Here is a 15,488-nt window from a genome sequence, read left to right on the forward strand (position 1 = left end):
CACAAAATAAGACCTGTGAGACCGTTTCACATAAATTTTTACCTTATTTTTTTATGAATCGAGCTCAGTTGGAGATCTGTAGACTAGATTTTTTGTTTGTGGATATATATGATAATTTTTATATACGATAATTTAAATATTTTTAAATTTATGGCATTTTATAGTAATTTTTGGTGTCGAGAGTGATTTGTCCATTTATACTTTTATTATAAGATTAGAACAAATTTAATTTGAATAAGAATGAGATTTTTTTTAATATCTGAAATTACAATCATTTTTTCCGATATTAGAACACTTTTATTTAACACATTCTTTTAAATCTTTTTACATATTTTTTATATATAAAAAATACTCAAAAATATAATATATTTTTTGTGTTTGCTGCTATTTTATAAGTAAATGAAATTTATTATTTATTTAAAAAAAAAACCGTCTGGGGGTAATTTTGTCCGGAGATAATGGTGACGTATGAACTCCAACGCTTTAAGTTATGCCTCCTCAGGAAAATTGCAGCGCTTTATTCACCCAAAAAACCCAGAAATTCGAACTGAGACACGATCAGAATTTTGTGAATATTTTTTTTTGTTGAAAGAGTTGATTTTTTATCCAAATCCAACGGAAGAGCGCCGATTCTGTTTAGATTTTATTTGTGTTTTCAATCAGATTTGATTTTGTAGTGGTGAAGGTTGAATTTGATTCCTTTTACGAATTGTCAATTCTCCTATATTTGATCAGGTTTTTTAGTTCTAAGAAATTTTCGACGAGGTATTCGTTAATGATGAAGAAGGCAATGGAGAGTGTACAGGATCTGATCGAAGAAGCTAAGCTTCGAGCTGTGTGGTGGATTCTCTGTATATTTGGAGTAACTTACTTCTTGACACGTAACTCTCAATTTCCCTTTTCTGTTTCTTGTTTTAGTTTCTTAATTGAGTATGAAGATAATCTATTGTTTAAAGAATGAGATTTACTTTGTACTTCTATTTTGGGTTTTAACTTTAGTCTTGCTTTATGTGGTATAATGCTGATCCTAGGATTATGCATGTGCACAGAATTAGGGGATTATAACTCAAAAGAAAAATAAAAAAGAATGGATTGTTTGTGGTGCTATGGTACGTTGAAGAAACTGTTTGAAGGTACTGTAAATTCGGCTATACCAGACGCTAGAGAGGTGAAGTGAAGGGAGGATTACCATGGGTATAATCTTTAGCATTCTATATGTACCTAAACTGTGTCGTGCTACTGGTGGTTATACTGCATTTTTTGTTATGTGACAAAAGATGAGTGTAATTAGTCCATCACACCAGTCCCTTTCTACTGATTCAGCTATGGCACAGCGCCTTATTGGAAGGTTTTGGTTTTGTGGTACCTTGCCTTATTAGGAAGGCTTGTTGATCGCAGTGTGTTTATGCTAATTTAGCTGAAATAGTTAGATCAAAGCAAATGGGACTGCTACTTTTAATCTAACTGAACCACAGTTATTTTAGGGACTAGATTTCAGCTTTGCAAAGTTTTTTAAAAAATATTTGTTTCCCGTGGAATTTCTTTCTGCAAGTCTTCTATTTTTCGATTTGTTTTTTTTCTCTAATACCAGTCAGTATGCTAAATTTTATGCTTTTTATTGCAGATACTAGCAAATCGATGTTGATGAATATTCCAATAGCCGTACTCTTGGTTTCTGGATTACGATTATTACTTAATGAGGTGGAATTCCGATGGAAGGTTCACAACACAAGACCATTGTCCTATTTATTGCACTTAGAAAAAAAGCAGCTGTCTGTGAATGATTCCCGCCTAAGTACCCTCCGCCCTACTCAAAAATGGAAGAGAAAAATAGATTCTCCTGTTGTAGAGGCTGCTATTGAAGATTTTATCAACCAAATTTTGCGTGATTTTGTGATAGATTTGTGGTATTCTGATATTACACCTGACAAAGAAGCACCAGAGCTTATCCGTGAGATAATAATGGATGTTATTGGTGAAATATCTGGAAGAATCAAAGAAGTAAACCTTGTTGACCTGTTAACGAGGTATATTTTACTGTGTTTTTGTACTATTGCAAACGCGTTCTAGCAATTGAACCTTGTTTCTCCTTTCTCACAGGGATGTGGTAGATCTGGTTGGAGATCACCTCGATATTTTTAGAAGAAACCAAGCTTGTATTGGTGTGGATGTTATGGGAACATTGTCCTCTGAAGAACGGGATGAGAGGTTGAAACACCATCTTCTCTCATCTAAGGAACTTCATCCTGCTTTGGTATCTCCAGAGTGTGAGTACAAGGTGTAGAAGTGTTCTGATTCAGAAACAAATTGTTTGTTTAATCTCTTTTTTTCTTCTTCGGATTGATGTTCATGAGATTTATTGCTTCTATTTATATATAGGTTCTTCAGCGACTCGTGGGAGGCCTTTTAGCTGTTGTGCTAAGACCAAGGGAAGCACAGTGTCCTTTAGTTCGGTGCATTGCTCGTGAGCTTTTGACTTGTTTGGTTGTACAACCTATCATGGATTTTGCAAGCCCCGGGTGAGATGCCAGTAATTTTGCTTTTTTAATTCTAAACTAGTTATTTTATTCTCTTTAAGAAGTTCCTTTTTCCATTTTTTTTTGTTGGATCATGGTTTGCAATATGCGGGATCAGATGGACACTTGATGTTGCATATGTTCTTGTTAATCAATCGTTACCTAAGTATCTGGTGGCAAGACTAATTATTGACCAATTTGATGGCCTTGAATGCTTATTCAAGGAAATTCAAGAAAATGTGGGGTTTGGTTGGACATCATAACAAGTTTGATCTTGCTTCCTCGTGTAATATGTACCATAAGAGGGGGTTTCATGATTAAAAATTCTTTTACTCCTAATTTATGTCTTATTTTAGTCACAGACACTCTGTTTTTAATAATTTACTTATTGTGATGGTGTGCATCGAAGTTTTTTGTGAATGCTTACGGAAATCTTCTTCTCTAATTAATCATTTTATATGGCATTTCATATTGTTGTCGCTGGAGCATCACCATTATGGAATCTTATTATTCCTAATCTTTTATCCAGGTATATTAATGAGTTGTTTGAGTATATTATACTTGCCTATAATGATGAGGATATTGTTGCTGATCAATCATCTAAGGTTGAGAGTCATAACTGCGATCAAGTTGTTGCCAGAGAACATTGCCAAAGCAGTGAATCCGATGTGAAAAGAAGTGTTCCTTCTGGCATTGAAGGAACTGATTTGTCTTTGTCTCGATTTGATAATAAGAAGGCGCTAAAATCCATTACCTCAGGAAATATCTTCGCTGATAACATTCAGGATAAGCCTTTACATCCACGGCCTGCTGAATGGGCAAAAGCATTTGATGCAGCAAACCGGAGAAGAACAGATGTCCTTATGCCTGAAAATCTTGAAAACATGTGGGCCATTGGAAGAAACTATAAAAAGAAACTCCAAAAAAAGGCTGCTCCACAACCTCAGGCTTCTAAAGTTACTGGCTCATTAAGCATGATAGTGCCACAAAAACAATTGTCTGTGCACATACCAGTACAGAAGCCCAAAACATCAATCGAAGAAGAAGATAAGACTTATGGGAAACTACCTACCAGGCCTCAACATGATAATCAACCTACCAATTCTAGCATTGCTGCCTTTGGCAGTTCAAAAGATCTTGATCAGGAAGTTTTTATAAAGGAAGGATCTACCATTGAGGAGCTCGAAGAAACTGCTGCTGTTGTCGCTTCCCATGAAAATATAAATAAACTTAAAAGATCAAACAGCACTTCTGATTTACACATTCATCCTAGACTTGAAGATACACTTACTAGTGTAGGTACTGCATCCGTCATTTCAGAATACTACAGTGCAGATGCTAAGAAGCTTAGTATACACAACAGGATGAGTATTTCAGATGTCGTAATTCGTAGTGAAGGGCTGCGTGTTCCCAGGCTAAAATGTCGAGTAAGAAAACTGGGTTTTACTATTTCTTTTATCTCTCACGTGTAAACATGTTTGAATAATTTACTAGAATTTTACTGACAAGATGCATAATGTGGATGGCTTTTTTTGTTTGCCTGCATATGCACTATGAGCTACTTCAAATGAAGCTCCAGTTTGAAGTCTTACAATTTATGGATACCTTTGATTAGTGTCATCTGATGATTTATAGTGCCTTAAGTTGATCAACAAACCTTAATTCTATTCTGCAGGTTGTTGGAGCATACTTTGAGAATCTTGGCTCAACATCCTTCGCAGTTTACTCAATTGCTGTAACTGATGCTGACAACAATACTTGGTTTGTGAAAAGAAGGTTGTTCATCCAGTTGAATAAAAGATATTGTTTACCCGAAATACTTTTCAACTTGTTGATCTTCTATCATTCCACTGAGGAGAGTTTCTTATTAGATCTGGATTACTCGATTCTTTATATAATTGTTCACTTGATACTTATTTTGTGTTGCTGTTTGCAGATATCGGAATTTTGAAAGATTGCACAGACATCTTAAGGACATTCCTAATTATACGTTGCATTTACCTCCCAAAAGGATATTTTCTTCAAGCACGGAGGATTCTTTTGTTCATCAGCGCTGCATTCAGCTTGACAAGTATCTTCAAGTATGATTGCCCCAACACTTTGTTGGGTGCCTTTTTCTATTAGTTCATGTTTGTCACTGTTTTAATTCTTAACTCTTTACCAGGATCTCCTGTCAATTGCCAATGTTGCCGAGCAACATGAAGTGTGGGATTTTTTAAGCGCTTCCTCTAAGGTGTGCATTTGCTTTTTGTTAAGTAAATATGTACCTTTTTGTCTTGATTAATTTGTGGTTCCTTTTGTCTCTGAAGAATTATCCATTTGGAAAATCATCTTCTACAATGAGGACTCTTGCAGGTATGCATCTTCTCTTCTCGATTGTCATTTTTTTTCTACTTTTGTTCGTTTGAATCACTTCAACATGCAGATGTGTGGTACCTTGGTTTGTTTGTCTTGATATGACACTTCAACTTTGTTATTGATGCTAGAGTCATGACCATCAGCAACCTAGATGTTTGATTACAATATATTCCTCAATTGCATATTACTACGAAAGCCTGGTTATATGAAACCAGTTAGAAAATTAATAACATTTTTATATTATTTCCTTTCTATGTAGATTCCAAGTTTGATTTATGATTCACAATCTTTTTTCCTTCGTAGGCCTTCTTTCTTGAGTCTTGTTGTACATTTTGTTACCTTTTTTTTGTGATTGCTGGCCAACCTTTATGTTGGCTTTATTCTTGGTGAATAAACAGGAGATTTTGAAGATGGGTGGAAGGTTCAAGTGTCACAAATCCTCCTGCCTTATTAACTATTGGCCCATATACTTCTTAATCTGCAGAGTTTTGGTCCTGGAAGTTGTAATTCAGGTGTCACCGTGGATTTAAATTTCACCACCCTTAAAAAAAATTATATAGTAGAAGGTTATCTGGTGATTTAAAACAATCAGGCTCTAATATTTTCTAGAGAGCCTAAGCTCTTTCTTATGACCCTTCTATTTTTAAAATAGCTTGATTTATCTGGAAAGGACTTATCAATATGAAATATCCCTTGTCAAAAACAGTTAATGTGGATGATGCTGTGGATGATATTGTACGCCAATTCAAAGGGGTTTCTGATGGCCTGATGAGGAAAGTTGTTGGCTCACCTTCCTCTTTTCATGAACCATCTTCTTCTGTTACAAGCAGAAACTTGTCCTGGAATACTGATGATTTAAATAAATTGGCTATGAGGGAAAGTACCTCTGAATCTATTAACAGTTTTTCTGATAATGAGGATGGTTATAATGCAAACCAGGGACAGCGGGAATTAGAATCTACCGCCCAATCTAATGGGTGGCATGCAGACAATGAATTTAATTCACAGGGTTTTCCACCAAGGGTTGTTAAATGCGGTGAAGAGGTCAGTTTATTGAATTTTGAGGAAATCCATGGTCGAAAGATGACACCTGCAACAAGCTGTGAGAGCAAATTTCAGGAATCAAGTTCAGCCTTAATGTCTTTTCCCCTGGATGATCCAACAACAGTGCATCCTGAGGTATTGAGTGTTTAGAAGTCTACTTTTCTTCCCTCTTATTCCTCTTGGTTCATCAATCCTTGGCACTTATCATCCTTTTATCACTAGTTCATTTGGCTGAAACTCACCTGTTTGAATTTTTGCTTCCGCTGTTTTATTGGCACCTATTGCCTCTTTGTATTTCTCCACACACATTTTTAGTACATGTTCTTATGAATTCTCTGATTGAAGCTATATTTGTATTGCAGTGGACACCACCAAATTTAAGTGTGCCAGTTCTGAATTTAGTCGATAACATATTTCAGCTCAAGAGAAGAGGCTGGCTAAGGTGATCATGTTCATACTTTTAAATCATGAACTTGCTTTGCGTCTTCCAATTAAATGCGAAATTACTTTTCTCATACTATGGTATTTGTGTTATCATTTGTTCACATGAATACTTTGCAGGTATTACGCTTGATGAAAAAAATTATGTATATAATAAGCCTTTGGCCTTCCACTGCGATGCAGCTCTTGAATGTTGTCTGTCCTTTTTATTGACAGATGAAAGCTTTCTCAATTACCCACTAAACTTATTTCACCCCTTTTCTTTTTATTCATTTTCTTTCGGGATTTTACTTGTAACTTAACCAACTTGTTTTAATAACATGATCATAGACATTTTCACTCTATTTAACTCTCCTTGTTGTTTTTCATCGCCAACTTTATATCCAGTTAGATGAGGTTTCGAACTGATGAAATGGATGGACTTATATTTGTTTAAGCAGATGGTTGACCTTAATGCATCAGAGAGTTTAACCAAGCTTAATGGATCAGTAGATGATTTGTCCTCCTTCTGCAAAGTATTCAAATTTCTTGCCCAGAAATGAATTTTGTTAATGAAATATAGTCTAGAAAAAGTGAGCTTCTGAAGAACTGGAAGCCCATCAAGTTTGAATGGTGGGGATAGACTGATCACTGTGCCTCTTCAGCCTTACTTGATAGTGACGCATTCGCTGAGCCAAATTTCTTGAATTCTCCAAACCTCGTGAATATTTCAAATATATAGTTTAAAAGCAAATTAGTCAATATTCTCTCTTGCAGTTGGGGCATTCTTCCATCATTTCAAACAAAGTGATACTGTTCCTTGTTGATTTCTCTCTGTCTGAAGATATTTTTCTTGTAACTGACAAAATTGTTAATTTACTTGAGATTTTACAGTAAAGAGCATACCTTGATATGCTGATCATACCTTGACCACATACTTTTTTATTTTATAATTGTAGGAGACAGGTTTTTTGGATATCCAAGCAAATATTGCAGTTATTCATGGAGGATGCCATTGATGACTGGCTCTTAAGGCAAATACAGTGGCTCCGCAGAGAGGAAGTTATTGCTCAAGGAATTCGATGGGTTCACAATGTGAGTTATGAGTCTTCTTATCTAATAGTCCCTCCGTTGCAAGGCTACATTTTCTTTTTCATCCGTCTCAAATATTTAGTTAAATATCTATATTCAGTATTATTTTATCTATTTTTTACTAATCTACCATTGTTCATTAAATACATTTGTTATTTCCAATAAGTTTTTGTATCATATTAAAGCACTCATTAAACAAGGTTAAAACGAGAATTTCCCCGTAAAACTTGTTTTTTCAATAATTTTCTTAGTTGGTGTGAAAGCACAAATAATCCTAAATATATAGGACCGATGGTCAGGGAGTAGTATATTAACCTGAAGATTGTTCGACTGCTACTTTGTTGCAACCACCATGCTTAAACACACGCAAACACAAATAAACCTGAATCTAAGAGTAAGTTGATGATATATTCAATTCTTGAAAGGAATACTCTATATGAAACAGTAATGAAGGTGGGATATCAGTATTCCTGCTTGCTTTCTTGCTCAAAGCTAGCCAAAAAGCAACAGAACAGTTGTCATGAAAAATGCGTTTCTCCGCAGATTTTCCCACGTTCTATTTTTCCCCACGTACCTGACCATCTCTTCCTCTCCCTATTTCTTGATCCTTCGATTACCCAGGCCTGTAACAATACCCCCTTCCTTAAGATTAGCATCATCCTCAAGGCTAAGAGTTGAGTTTGGTTCTTGTTCTGCTCTTCCACCAATACATTTGTTCGTCTTCGATAGTAGGATCTTCGACCATTCTTCCGCCAATACATCTGTTCTCCTCAATAGTAGGATCATCTACCTTGTAAAGTAGAAACACCCAACAAAGTCAGTCCCATTTATCTAGATCCATGCCTTTTGTTTTGGCGGCAAAATAGGCATCTGGCTGATAATGTTTACTCTGAGGGGGGATTTTTCACTCAAACCTGTACTGTGATTTTGTTTGTAGGTTTTGATCTCACTGCCATTAATGTCATGGAGGGTTGATAACCTAGTAAAGATGCGTTTTAATGACATAATTAAGTGTTTTGATGTTTTATTTTCAATATTTTTTTTTCCTGATATAATTAAGTGTTTTGATATTTTATTTTCTGTATTTATTGCCTGATAATTTGATCTGCTATGAATGATTCGATTTTTAAAACTATGGTTGGTATGTAGGCCAGCAAAGATTCTCTTCCTCTGTAACTTAACATTTATTATTCTTTGGGACATCTGAGAATCTCTTGCGTATATTGACTTCTTTGGTGGTGTTGTCCTTCCTTTTCCTGACTATTATCTTCTGAATAGGTTCTCTGGCCCAATGGAACTTTCTTTTTGAGACTGCGAGCTCAAAATCTTCGAAATGATAGTCAAACTAACCAGGGATATTGGCAAAATACTAGAAAACAAAGTGGTAGAAGGGTCGCTCAACCAGGGTCTTTTGAGGAACAGCTTGAAGCTGCTCGAAGGGCTAGTGATTTGAAAAAAATGATATTTGGTGAGTATTGCTATCTAATTGCTACATATTTTTTTTCATATTGGTAAAGAAACAGAGGATCAGAGGGGAACCTTATGTTGCTCCTTCTAGTTTGATAGCCTTGATTGGTGGTTCTTCTTCTCATCAATACCAAAATTTAATTGTCTCCCTCATGGCAGATGGCGCTCCGACCACTCTGGTCAGCTTGATCGGGCATAAGCAGTATAGACGTAGTGCAAGGGACGTATACTACTTTCTTCAGGTAACAAAAAGCAGCTACCCTTCCCTCTCTCCCTCCGCTCCACACTTAAAACTTTACTACAGCCTAAACCTTGAGACATCGTGTCATTGCTGAAAACATTTTCCCAGAACCCGACTGTAATTTCTTTCATTTGCCCTTTGTGATGATCTAAGAAAGCTTTCTTTTTCCTTTTATTTACTGCAGTCTACAGTCTGTTTAAAGCAACTTGGATATGGAATACTGGAACTTGTTCTCATCTCTGTTTTCCCCGAACTGCGTGATATTGTAACGGACATACACGAAAAGATGCGAGTTCAGCCTGAGTAGTATTGAATTTTACATCATCTCTTCTCACAGCGTCAAGTTGGTTCCATCTCGACTTCCGATCTATAGGTTGGTAAAGATCTAAATTCTCAGAAGAAATAGAAGCACGGATTCATGGTTTCCTCCCAACACTTCTGTTGATATACACCCATCTGTATATTATTTTTGGATCATGTAAATTTGCATTCAAGACGGACATTTGGTCACGTGTACCCCCAAAGGAGGGGTTCTAATGACTGCATCTTGAACATCTCTCGGGGAAAGCCAAAATATAGTTCTTTTCATTTTTGTGTATAATTTACTTGTCAGCAGTAACATTCTTTTGGTAAAATTTAGAAATTATTTAATTGATTTAGTTAGTTTATGCTGCAAAAGGTTAATGTGGCATCGTGATGGGTTTGAGAGCAAATTTTGGATAGCTTTTACGAATTAAATCTACCGTTCTTATATCTTATGGTATTTTTTATATGGTTTTAATTTGATTATTGTGTGGCGATGCATATGTAATATATTTAAAATCAAAATAGTTGATATGCTGATTTAATATATAACTTGTATTTTTTAACATACGGTTGATACGCAAAATGGTGGATACGATATAAATTCATATTTTAGTTTTCACAATCTAAATTAAATTATAAAAAAAAAGTTATTACTTACAATATACATACTATTAAAATGAAAAAAAAAATAGATTATTATAAATAATTAAAATTGTAATTTTTTAACATACGGTTTCTCAAAATATAAAAAATAACCATTGATTCATTTCTTATTCCGATTCTGATTCTGATTAAAATTCATTTATTATAACACAACCGAGGTATATATATTATATAATCTAAGTCCAAGTGTGATTAAATAAATCATATTGTATATAAATAAAATAATCGAATATACTGTTTCTCAAAATGCAATTTTCTATTATTACTCCAATCTTTTTTCTGGCTACTATTAAAAGCTAGAATTCACTCACGAAAATAAACCTCATCTCATCTTCATGTCAGCCAACCATATTAACTGTAACCTTATCCAAATACTTTAAATTTCCAATTCTCCCCCACACAAACTCCACTCGTTCAATCCCTCTATTTCATCAAGAATCTTAGATCAAGAAATCCAACAGAAACAGGTAAAATAAATTCTTTCTACCAATATCTTAGTGGGCATCATATAACTTGAAGGTACACTGCTTAAATAACATGATTCTTGCATCGTTTTCTCTGTGTAGGTTGTGTTCTTGACAAATGGCAACGATATCGGCTACAATATCTCCGGTGACGTTCCCGGCCGCATCAGCCCAGAGGAGAACAAGAGTCAAGTTTATCAATGGATTGAACTCGTTTGGTGGGCTGAAGGCACATAACAATGTGGCTTCATTAGGCCTACCAATTGGCACTGAACAGTCTTTTGCGAAGATTGTTAGTTCCTTGAAGAAGAAATCCTCGCGAGGCAGGGGTGGTGGTGCTTTAACTTCCACCTGCAATGCTGCGGAAGAGATTTTCAGGATTGCTGCCATTATGAATGCATTGGTTCTTATCGGGGTTGCTGTTGGATTCGTGCTTCTTCGAATTGAAGCACTCGTGGAGGAAGAATGAGAAGTTTGGTTTCTTGGGGTGGTTTAAGTATTGTTTCTTAATCCAAAAGGGAAATTATCTTTCTTTGTGGAATCGAATATTGAATTCATTTTACTACATAAATGAAGCGGTGAATGTGTTCCATACTTGGATCATTTCTCTTTTAATCGCATAAATTATTAAATGTTTGGTGTAAATTTTTCTTATTGAAAGTTACATCGTCCCCCAGATATATTTAGTCATCTCAATCAATCCTGTCTCCCTCCGAATTCTTGGATCTTCCCTTGACACCTAGTGGGCATGCTTGTGCTTAACAAACTAGTTTTAAGAAGTTCGAGATACTGTAAATATAACTGAATTTTAAGAATCCGAGCCAGGCATGGGGAGCACGAATGTACTTCGACAAAAGAATGCTGCAACTCGGAAAACTTTGGTTGTACCTGCAAGGGTTCCCTAAACTTTCCCAAGGCCCCAAAATCGATAAAGCCTCATACACCAGTGCCTCATTAGGTGCTCCTCCACCTGCTCCTGATGTAATCATGTAATAGACACCTTGATGCATAAATACAGGCGGAGCTTCCCTGTAAAATCCGACGTCGTCTCATTGGTAACATCAAGAAAATCTTGATTCAAAGGGCTGATGTGAATCTCCTTGTTCTTGACTGAAGAATAGATCAGATATGCCATCCCATTATCATCTTCAAAAACTGTCAAATCCTGACTATCAAATCCATTAAGCCTCTTGCTTGCAAGATACCTAAAAGGACCGGATGGGAAATCGCTTACGGCCACACCAAACCGAGTAATCATCTATATGCATCCACATTACATACTTCTGAGTCTCGTCGTTGAAAATAACTCTAGGCCTTTCCAGCACATTCATTTTATGCAGATCACGCGTCTTGTTTTCTTCAGCAGCAAGTGCGATTCTGTCATACTTCCAGTCCCACAAATTCCTGGAAGGATAACAGGCAACACAGATGAATTCAACACTGGCTCTCCCCGTTTCTTGGTCACAGTAAGTCAAACCATCTTTATAATCACCATGCCAAAAATAAGTCCCTGATTGGTTTGTCCATTTCAACTAAAACCAACCCCTTGCGAGTGAGGATTCAATTCGGCAACATGTTTGTTTGAATAATTATTGTCGGAGAGGAGCAATGGGGTTTCTTGTCAATTATGCTGGGTGAGGCTTCATTCTTCCCAAATATTGATCACGTAAAATAAAATTAAGTCCGAGTTAACTGAGATTCGATTTTTTGTTTTATGAAGCTCGGTCTCAAGCTCGAATATGATTAAACTATTAAAATTGAAACTCGAACCCAATGCAGTTTATTTTTTGATCAGTTTCTAATAGATTTTATAAAATTCAAATACTGGATCCCGAACATAAAGATATAAATGACATTTAATTTGATTGTACCACTAGTTTAAATGCACTCAAGATCCCTTTTATTATAAATAGATGAGGATATAACATAAAATTACAAAAAGTAAATTCAAAGCACGAAACTTGTGCAATTTCGGCATGAGTTGCAACTCCTTTTTGGAATTGTATGTTTATATATATCCTCGTACATTTACTTTCCTACAATGTTTTATTACATGCCCACTCAGAAAATTGGCCTCCACTTCGAATCGCACTTCAACCAACTCAGAAAGTGCCTCTTTCCTGCGTCAAAAGCCAAAATCTTTAGAAGAACAGACAAAATTCAAGATTAATTCCGCTTAGTGCAGAACTTCTCAAGACCAAATTTATGAAATTGAAACTCGGTAGAAGAAATATGGGTATGGTTCGACACGGATATCATATCTGTGATTGGACTGCAGACTTACTCCAGGACAAGTGATGTTTTGCAATTGGACCTGTTTAAATCCAAAAGTAGCAAGATGCTCATGTGCAGCTCCACTAGAAAGTTGCTCATATTCGAGTCCCTGCCTACCCGCGGGTTTACACTGCCTACCAAAATAAATGCAGATACATGCCTTGAAGATCAAGATAGCAGCAAATATCCAACAAAATTGCAAGTTCGCCAATGCCCTGGCCCTCGAATCAGCCATGTTGGTTTCACACACAACTGCTCCACGAATGATGCCATTGACAGGATCCAATGGCTCCATGGAGCATCCTCGAGAGATAAACTTAGGAACCCATAACATGAATCCCATGTTTATAAACCAGCATCCTTGGAATACTACTGATACCGAAAGAATCAATGCCATGGGAAAGCTGGTTGGGAAAGTAGTAGCAGATAGAGATGCAAAGAAAGATACGCAAACTATGAGCTGCATTAGCCAGTGGTAATGGCCTTCGAGTCCAATATAATCAGTCGAGTGGAAATGAAGTAGGAAAAGCTCCATTCCGAAAACAGATGCAACAAGGATTCCTGAGACGCCCAACATGATTTCAGATAGACCATTCATTTCGCTAATAAGAGTGAAACCTTCGAATATCAGCAAAAGGAGGAACGTGGTAGAGTGCTCAATATTGTCAAGCTTGAAAGAGAAGCATAGGCTTTGGAGGTCAAAAACCTGGATCAGAATTGCAAGGATAGAAAATGACATGACAATAATCAGTTCAATGCGTTCTAGTTTATGCCAAGGACTCTTCAATGGGTACCAAAACCGTCGCATAAACTTGGTTGAGCCTTTAAGATAGTATAGGTGAACAGTGTTGATCATATGCCACCAACCAAGGAAGATGAGGGCCAGACCTGGCACGAGGTGTCCAAGAAAAGTTCCCATTGAAGTTTCTCAAAGGTTTAGGATAATCTTCACTGAGTTCTGATAGCGAACATAAATACATGAACATGAGACTAAAAAGAATCTACAGTAGCTGTCTAGCTGATGTCTGATCAGTTATTCGGTGCATGGTGTATGTGTTTCCACACACTATAAAGATTAAAAATGATCTTTCCATACGATGAATAACGACTCTACCCATGCATTTATAGAAAATGAGATCATCATACATGTAAATGTCCTTGAGTAAAATAAAAGAGACGCCGACACTTGCACCATTAATGGGGGCAAAAATAAGAGAAACAGATATTACAATGGACCACTAAGCAACAAAAGAAGATAGCAAGATGGCATAACTAAGAGGAAATTGAATCATTGTATCAGAACCAGCTTCTTGAGGCTCAAGTCTAGCACAAATGAGTCGAAAAGCCGTCATTATAATATTAAAGTAAATAATACAACATCAGCAGCACATAATTGACACAATATCATGGAAACGTTGATGAGAAGAATAAAAACATCCATTAGCACAGTAAATCGACTCATATTTATAAACACATTGGCAGGAAGTTATAAGATTTCTGGGAATATTACCTTCTATAGATACCGCAATACCTCAGATTTGACAAAACTGTCCATAGTACTCAAATTAAACCTCTGAAAGGTTGGAGCTTGCATCCCTGGCAAAAAAATTACTCGGAATATGTTGGTAAAAAACATATACTTGAAAATATTTCAGCAGTTGTTGGTGCTAACATTAATATCTAACCAATCAACTCATGAATAACAAGAGAAGTCATAGCTTCAATTTCCATGCGTCATTAGCTGTTTGATTTTAATTTATCATTTAATTTATCGTCAATGTTAGAAAGGAATAATCCTTTCAATCCTCAGCTTCGATTCATTTTGCGATTTCTTCTCATATCCAGATCAAAATTGCCATATATTAACTAGGGGTGGAACAAGTAGGGGGCAATTGTCCCACAAAAAAGAACTAAACCATGGGTCGGACTCCATTAAAATCAAGAGATAGGCATCTCAAGTAAAGTACCTCAAGTTAATCCCACTCGGTGATCTTGATACTCGCAGAATTTCGAGCTACCGGATCGATTCTTTTCTCGGAGTCCTGGAAATCTTCCTCCCCGATTCATAACTCCACCTTGTGATTTGAGTAGATTCCCGAAGCTCCTTGTTCCATTCCATGTCCCTCGAATCCCCACACCTTCGTACGAACATCGCTTGGAATCGCGCGGGAGGAAGATGAGCAGATAAGAGCAGGGAGATTGAAGAAATCGCAGTTACCCCCCTGTACTATTGGAAAATGGCCATAGAAGCCTTATATATTAACTCGATTTCGGTTGATTATGACACATTAATTATTAACAAAACATACCAAAAATGTAACCAAAACACAAAAGAATTAAACTAATTAATTTTTTAAATATGATTTGATTAACTTAATATTTTCCAAAGCTTATATTTTATTATTCTTATTTTTAAATAAACTTTAAAATAAATAAATAAAACAATAAACCACAATAAACCACAAAATAAAGAGTGGGTCTCATGTGAGACCGTCTCACGGATCATAATCTGTGAGACGGGTCAACACTAACCATATTCACAATAAAAAGTAATATTCTTAGCATAAAAAGTAATACTTTTTCATGGGTGACCCAACTAAGATATCTGTCTCATAAATACGATCCGTGAGACCGTCTCACACA

General features: G+C 36.1%; 3 protein-coding genes across 11 annotated transcripts; 2 read left to right on the forward strand and 1 right to left on the reverse strand.

Moving 5' to 3' along the window:
- The first annotated feature begins 492 nt into the window (after window positions 1-492).
- Window positions 493-9,891, forward strand: LOC140813486 (uncharacterized). 3 transcript variants are annotated; one of them, XR_012113960.1, is made up of 16 exons: window positions 493-881; window positions 1,625-2,027; window positions 2,101-2,278; window positions 2,380-2,519; window positions 3,046-3,943; window positions 4,192-4,292; window positions 4,453-4,597; window positions 4,681-4,749; window positions 4,826-4,871; window positions 5,581-6,053; window positions 6,281-6,360; window positions 7,298-7,433; window positions 8,709-8,898; window positions 9,057-9,139; window positions 9,323-9,651; window positions 9,707-9,891. XR_012113960.1 is itself a non-coding variant. In XM_073171970.1 (15 exons), the coding sequence occupies exons 1-15, from the start codon at window positions 776-778 to the stop codon at window positions 9,443-9,445; spliced, it is 3,171 nt and encodes a 1,056-aa protein (XP_073028071.1). In that variant the 5' UTR covers window positions 493-775; the 3' UTR covers window positions 9,446-9,891. The 3 variants fall into 3 exon arrangements, 2 of the variants coding, with proteins under 2 accessions (XP_073028071.1, XP_073028072.1); XM_073171970.1 differs by having other exon boundaries at window positions 9,323-9,891; XM_073171971.1 differs by lacking the exon at window positions 493-881 and adding an exon at window positions 1,066-1,194 and having other exon boundaries at window positions 9,323-9,891.
- Window positions 9,892-10,415: 524 nt separating this feature from the next.
- On the forward strand, window positions 10,416-11,186 carry LOC140813709 (uncharacterized). Its single transcript, XM_073172364.1, has 2 exons — window positions 10,416-10,574; window positions 10,674-11,186. The coding sequence occupies exon 2, from the start codon at window positions 10,690-10,692 to the stop codon at window positions 11,038-11,040; it is 351 nt and encodes a 116-aa protein (XP_073028465.1). The 5' UTR covers window positions 10,416-10,574; window positions 10,674-10,689; the 3' UTR covers window positions 11,041-11,186.
- Window positions 10,803-15,095, reverse strand: LOC140813708 (uncharacterized). Of its 7 annotated transcripts, none has more exons than XM_073172360.1 (3): window positions 14,813-15,095; window positions 14,356-14,432; window positions 10,803-13,803 (listed from the first exon to the last, which is right to left on the reverse strand). In XM_073172360.1, exon 3 carries the CDS (start codon window positions 13,762-13,764, stop codon window positions 12,775-12,777), a length of 990 nt encoding a protein of 329 aa, XP_073028461.1. In that variant the 5' UTR covers window positions 13,765-13,803; window positions 14,356-14,432; window positions 14,813-15,095; the 3' UTR covers window positions 10,803-12,774. The 7 variants fall into 7 exon arrangements, with proteins under 7 accessions (XP_073028461.1, XP_073028459.1, XP_073028463.1 ...); XM_073172358.1 differs by having other exon boundaries at window positions 14,356-14,441; window positions 14,813-15,094; XM_073172362.1 differs by lacking the exon at window positions 14,356-14,432.
- Window positions 15,096-15,488: the final 393 nt, after the last annotated feature.

This window comes from Primulina eburnea, chromosome 15, assembly GCF_022965805.1.
Source record: "Primulina eburnea isolate SZY01 chromosome 15, ASM2296580v1, whole genome shotgun sequence".
In the NCBI taxonomy this organism is placed as follows: domain Eukaryota; kingdom Viridiplantae; phylum Streptophyta; class Magnoliopsida; order Lamiales; family Gesneriaceae; genus Primulina; species Primulina eburnea.